Genomic DNA, 6,367 nt, shown 5'->3' on the forward strand with positions numbered 1-6,367 from the left:
TGTTCAATAGAATTTATCACTTTACCCCACCGAGAATTTATCACTTTACCCCATCGACGTCATTTTACGCGCAATGGCGTGGCAACAAAACTATGTGTGATAATTCTTAAATTCTTTTAGATTTAGTTAGATATTCATTAAACCTACACGAAAAACATAATTGCCTGTTTTGAGTACCGAAAATGTTGACAAAATCGTGATTGGCGACAATTCTAAGAAAAACTTTTTGACGAACATTTTTGGGACTGGTCTGTTAGAGCAACTTATTTGCAAGCGAAAACTTCACCGACTGTATATAAAATGAGCTGATGGCTCAGCCAATCGTGTACGGTATATAGTTCGGCTCTCAGATGACTACCTTTGAAAATATGGCGATTTATCACTTTACCCCACTTATCACTTTACCCCACTTTACCTTACTTGCCGCAAATATAATTCCAAGCACGTTACGTCCCATTGGAAATCAATCACACCGTTCTCCACATGGTACCCATTTTTATTACCCAATTTAAGTTTAAACAAATAGCGGTTACAAAGCACTGCTGCTAGAGTAAATTTTTTGGTTACAACATCTTACGGGGCTGAATTAATGAACACTCGATACATGTCATGGAAAAGCCTAAAAATAGAATCTCACCTATCGATCTGATAATACTTAAATTAAACTTACCCAACTCCTCGTTGATTTCCATATTCGTGGTGTTCGGACTACCTTCTGCATTTGTGGTGTTCGGTACAATATCGTCGTCAATTTTCTGCTTTTTGGTCATTTTTCCTTTAAATCTCTTTGCACGTTTTTTGGTCGTCAGGTCATGTAATTTTTCCCGGTCGTTGTCATCACTTTCTGAACTGATGATCAGTTCCAATGGAAAATTGAACGAGTTTGGCATGTCCGACTTTATGATATCAATCGATTGTGTGACATCCTTTTCCAAAATACTGACATTGTTTATCAAATGTTCACTACTTTTTTTCAGTATGTCATTCTCCCCATAGTCTTCGACAATTTTCAATAGTTCCGAGTCATGATCACTTTCTTCGTCTTCTTCGTCGTTTTTTTCCCTTGTTTTGTGCCTGACAATCTCAGTAGCTCCATTAATTAGATGCTTCACTTCATTTTTGATCGATTTTTCACCGTCTTCGGCTATTCGTTCAGCCCGCTGCGAAAAATACTCCGTCTCAATCTTCTTGCACGTTGCTACTAACCTAAAAGAGGAAAAGTTCATCGATTACTGGTCAATTTGATGCTGTTTTCATGCATAATTTACCGAAAATTGATAAAATCAAAGAAATTGGCGATCAATCGCCGGTCTTGAGTAAACGACTCAAACGAACTTGACATTTTATGGAGCTCATTCACGAGTCGGTCTTCATGTGATCCCAATACCTCGTCCAATTCATGGTGTGATTCGTTCGTGCCAGTCATTTCCGATTCTGCGTAGAATTGGGAAATCGATAGATTTTTAATGAATTAATGAATAGGTAAGTGGTACAAAGAATACTCTTTTACAATAAAACGGTGATTTTTTTTAGAAAAGTACACAAAACTGTTCAGTTACTGCGGACAGTGGCAACTGCGTTGCTTAAATAGTAACCAAACTTCTTTTTCATTGAATTTTCGAGAACAAAAAGCCAATAGCAAGAGCTATTATCACCGCCACTAACAAATAGAACAAAAAGTGTGTGCAGCTAATATGAATAGCTGTCAGTCTCACATGCCTGTGAACCAAAAAATCAATGCACTACAAAATGACAAAAAAATTACAAAACTCACGTTGAAGACACCTTTTTTCTCAATTTTCCACGAATAAACAATCAAAATTCCAATTGGATATCCACTGATTAATGTCGTATTTTTACAGAAATTTTGAATTTTCCGATGAAAACACTATGCATACCGATAAACGTACTCCAAATTTGACTGTTCAATGGTTTTTAACTGATGAATGAAAAAAAATATCATGCCGCTATTCTCACTCTCACCTGTAGTTTTATGCAGCATCAATCAGTTACTGTTTTGGTATTGGTGAAATAGGCACAACACTTTGTGTACTGAAATGAAACAATACATAACGCAACACTTGTGCGTGTAATACATGAACACCCGCGTGGTGCTGAATCGTTTACATGTTTTCACCTATGTATTGGTGCGATGCAATAAACAATGGTATTCAACATTAAGCATCGCTTGCGTTGCGCGGTTCACACGATCAAATGGTACAATGTAAAGTATTAAGTGACAGCTAAATAAGCGCGAGTTTCACACAATTTCATTTAAAAAAGACGGCTACAAAGCAAAAAATTAATAGAAACACGGCTCAATTGCCAAACAAAATATTTATTTTTTTTACTTTTCAAACTATGGAAATTACATAGAGTTGTTTAATGTCTTTAATTAAAAAATTTTTTTTTTAAAGGAATTGATGGTTTTTCCTATCAAAAATTTGAATGAAAAAAAATCTTCTGTCTTTCTTCAAGTATGGAAAATATAAGTCAAATATTTTTTTTTGGCTAAAAGATGGATGGAAAAATATGGTTTAGAAAATAAAGCCCTAAAGACTATTTCCATTAATGTTATGGAGGTAAAAGAAAAACTCGTCCATGGGGTCATCAGTGGATTTTAGACTCCCAGTAGTTTGCTATCATCCCATTCGGTGCCCAATAGATTGTGTTTGTTCAAAATCAGTCCGTTGCCAAAAACGACCTTAGTTTCCCAATAAAATTTCTTCAGCAAACACTTCGATGCGATATTATGTATTTTAAGGTGATTCATTAAATGATTTGCTTTGGTTTTGTTTTCACATACGCCACAAATCATGTGAACACTCTCATTGTCGTAGAATTTTTCGGATTGTTTTTTCAGCAATTGATGTTTTCGATCATGATGTTTGTGAAATTCGCCTTTTGTCTCAAATATCTCGGCACAATGAATACACTTGTGTTTCTTGTGTCCCTTAACCTTGACGAGTTCCTTCAAAATATTTTCCGTCAAAACGACTGGGTTGAATAAATTGGCGGTGAAAATCAATTGGTGATGGTTTTCAAAGTGTTGAATAAGCGCCCGATCATAGTTGCTGGAGCAAAGACCACATTTATCTGCGTCTAACAAATGTTTAATTACCAATGGTTTCTTGGGATGTTGATTGTCTTGGTGTTTTTTCATTGCGTCAAACGTGCTGATCACATTACAGTATCTGCATTTTACCAATTGGTCGATTTCAAATCGAAATGGTTCTGATTTGTTTTCGTGACACTTCATCCAGTGGGTGTACACTGCATCGACACTGCCATACATTGAACGATCAGAATCACCACAAATGCCACAAAAATACATCAGATATTGATCAAATTTCGAGTTTTCATTATTTGAATTTGGCTTTTCAGTCAAAAAATCACATTCAAGCTTGAGAGATAGTTCTTTCCTGAATTTGGTGCATCTATTACAGTGACGAATGATGTCTTCCTTCGTTTTAAGTAAATCTTTGCACCATTTACAAACGAAATATTGCTGACAATATGCATTCCATTCGATTGCCTTCGTCCATGTAATCGTTGCGTCAAAGTTAACTCTCTTGAACAATTGAATCAGTGTCAAACTGGCATAAAGCGATTGATGAGAGTGTAAATAATGTTGAATTGCTTTTGAATACACATAAAAACGTGCCGCACATTTATCGCACTCGAACAGAATGATGACGTTTTGTAAATCTTCTGCTCTGCTCACAATACTTCGAATATCACGACGATATGTACATTTTTCGTCATTGTGATTGAATACAGAGTGTTTGATGAGTTTTTTGTCGCCAATGAATTTGTCCGAACATACACCACACTCGTACAATTGGCTGCTGTGAAGGTACAAATGATTGTTTATAGCCCGATAGTTGTGATTTCTTATGTTCACATCTTCGTCGCAGTGTGGACAAAAATATACAATTTTTGTTGTATGATGAGTCTTAAAGTGATCCTCAAGCTGCTTTACATTTTCGTGAGTTGAATTGCATCGCGTAACACCGCAATTATACCGACGATCGACCTCAACATATTTGTAATGGGTCGAGATTGACGAATATCGGCGCGATAGATCTGGCAACAATGTCAATTTTTCCATAAATTCATTTGCTTCGTCCCATGACTTTTTGTGATCATTATAAATGTGTCTGGTGATGGTACGAAAGTTTGTTTTTGTATAATTACAAATTCGACACATAAACGCTTGCAAATGTTCGCCATCAAGTAAAACAACAACCGATGATGCGGCTTCACAATGAACCGATTTATCGGACGACAATTCAGCATGGCATCGACTGCAACTGAATTGATTTTCACCAGTATGCTGTAATATATGACGTTTCCATTGACGAAGACTCGCTTCCAAATTTTGCTCGCAAAAATAACAAGTCGCATAAATTTTACCCGGTGAATACTTTGCATTCACAATGGGATCCACTAGAGATCGCAATTTGAAAGCCATTTTTGGTGATAATCGGTCCACTCGGTGTGCTTCTATTTCGTTAGGCTTATTCTTCGATTGTTTGTCATCAGCATGATCCGTATCAGTCAGCGACTCCTGTTTGCCGTACTTTTTCACCATTGGTTCTCGTTCTGCACTGCAGTTGGTAAGCGCAGCTTGGCCCGATGTACGGCTTTCCCGAACAATCTCGCAAATATTGCTCACACTAAAAGTTTTTCAACAAGAATAGAAATTATAAAAAAAAATTCCGAAAATTTTCGAAGCAATAACTCACCGATTAGACAAAGAATCAAAAATGTGTCGCATTTGGATTTCATTCGGTGCCGTGTCATGGCTTGCCGTGTAGCTATTCACCATTCCCAGCAAATGTTGTTCAATATTCTCTCGATGGCGTTGGAAAATTTCCTCCAATATATTGACATGATTCATGGTGGACACTGAAAATTGAACATAAATGGAAATTAATTTTTTTCTTGTTTTTTTCCAGACCAATCACATTTGTTTCTTTTTTTAACTAAAACAATAAAAGAAAAAAACTCGATTGAAAAAGTCAAAAACTGTTCAAACTCCGTTATGAATATAATTTAATTACTGTTTTAACCTTTTTTCGGATAGATATCCGCTCGTTTTGTTGTATGCTTTTAATTCAATCCTTTTTATGAAAGTGTCAAAGCATAAAATGTCAGAGTATAAAGTAACTAAACACACCAGCATACTACGGGAGAATGAAACAAAAGGACAAACAGAGTGACAGATGATCGGTGTTTGGTTAGCATATACACAAACACCATCAAAATACATAGAAATCGCTATAGCGGGGCACCCATATTCTAATGGATACAATTGTCTTACTACTACTAATGCTGATCAAAAAATTTATTCTGTAAACAATAGAATTGTGACGTCACATCTATGCACTCTCACATCGAGACGCCATAAACACATCCAACATTCAATGCGCTAGTTTATACAATATACATACACAAATTCTCTTCTTTTTTTTCACTCGTCTTTGCGTTTTTATGAAAACGGCGAATAGTCTAGTGAGAGAGTAGGAATGAGATGAGAGAGAATGGGAAACAGATGAAAAAGACAAGAGAAAGAAAAACAAAACGATCATAATAAGGCACCGGTCAATTAGAATATTACTGTATTTATTTGAATTAAAGATAAACCGTTTACACATTGAAAACTAATCTCAAGACTAAATCTAAATTATCGTTTTAAATAGGTTTTAACGAAGTAAAAACTGTTCTATTGTCCATATTTTTTCGAGTATTCATTTCTACATTGAATGAAATTATTTTTATAAAAATATTTAAATTAGCATATCAAATAATAAAATGCATTGATTTGACTTCTCAAGGATTTTTCAATCATAAATTGAGTTTTAAATAGTTATTTTCTTCTTATTATTATTCTTATTATTGGACCCTTATGATGTTTTCATCTTTATTTCTTTGTGACAAAAGTGCCAATAAATTCAGCAAACTCCTTGCTATCATCATGTTCGGTGCCCAAAAGATTGTGTTTGTTCAAGACCAATCCGTTGCCAAACACCACCATCGTTTCCCAATAGAATTTCTTCAACAATCCAATCTGTGAAAAAGCATGAGTTTTGAAATGATTGAATAGTTCCACTGGATGAAGTTTTGTATTGCAGCAGCCAGTAATCAAATGGATGCTCTCGTTGTCATACAATTTCGTGTAACGTTCTTTAAGCATATAATGTTTTCTACCATGATGTTTATGATAATCGTCTTTTGTATCGAAAAAATCGTCGCAATAATCGCACTTGTATTTCTTGTGTCCCTTAATTTTGATCAATTTCTGGAGCATATCGTCGGCCAATGCGATTAGATTGAAGAGATCAGTGTTCAACACCAAAAGATG

The 6,367-nt window shown here is 35.4% G+C and overlaps 2 protein-coding genes across 2 annotated transcripts in view; both read right to left on the reverse strand.

Annotated features, from left to right (window-relative positions):
- Positions 1 to 2,009, reverse strand: part of LOC116347450 — a 17,539-nt gene extending 15,530 nt beyond the window's left edge. Inside the window, exons 1-4 of the mRNA XM_031778028.1 lie at positions 1,984 to 2,009; positions 1,775 to 1,921; positions 1,269 to 1,434; positions 671 to 1,206 (exon numbers count right to left, since the gene is read on the reverse strand). Coding sequence (XP_031633888.1) covers positions 671 to 1,206; positions 1,269 to 1,426 — 694 coding nt within the window. The 5' untranslated portion in view covers positions 1,427 to 1,434; positions 1,775 to 1,921; positions 1,984 to 2,009. The remainder of the gene's footprint in view (positions 1 to 670; positions 1,207 to 1,268; positions 1,435 to 1,774; positions 1,922 to 1,983) is intronic.
- A 434-nt stretch (positions 2,010 to 2,443) lies between these two features.
- LOC116347462 (zinc finger protein 11-like) lies at positions 2,444 to 5,190 on the reverse strand. The gene is made up of 3 exons (XM_031778047.1): positions 5,076 to 5,190; positions 4,749 to 4,911; positions 2,444 to 4,679 (listed from the first exon to the last, which is right to left on the reverse strand). Exons 2-3 carry the CDS (start codon positions 4,901 to 4,903, stop codon positions 2,621 to 2,623), a joined length of 2,214 nt encoding a protein of 737 aa, XP_031633907.1. The 5' UTR covers positions 4,904 to 4,911; positions 5,076 to 5,190; the 3' UTR covers positions 2,444 to 2,620.
- Positions 5,191 to 6,367: the final 1,177 nt, after the last annotated feature.

This window comes from Contarinia nasturtii, unplaced genomic scaffold (assembly GCF_009176525.2).
Source record: "Contarinia nasturtii isolate CC-2019 unplaced genomic scaffold, AAFC_CNas_1.1 Cnas_scaffold_1905, whole genome shotgun sequence".
NCBI classification, from domain to species: domain Eukaryota; kingdom Metazoa; phylum Arthropoda; class Insecta; order Diptera; family Cecidomyiidae; genus Contarinia; species Contarinia nasturtii.

Bases quoted from the DNA above. Each gene is read 5' to 3' on its own strand.
- LOC116347462 (XM_031778047.1), bottom strand. From the start codon at position 4,903: ATGAATCATGTCAATATATTGGAGGAAATTTTCCAACGCCATCGAGAG. The intron at 4,680-4,748 runs GTGAGTTATTGC...AAAAACTTTTAG, and splicing joins TTTGATTCTTTGTCTAATCG to TGTGAGCAATATTTGCGAGA.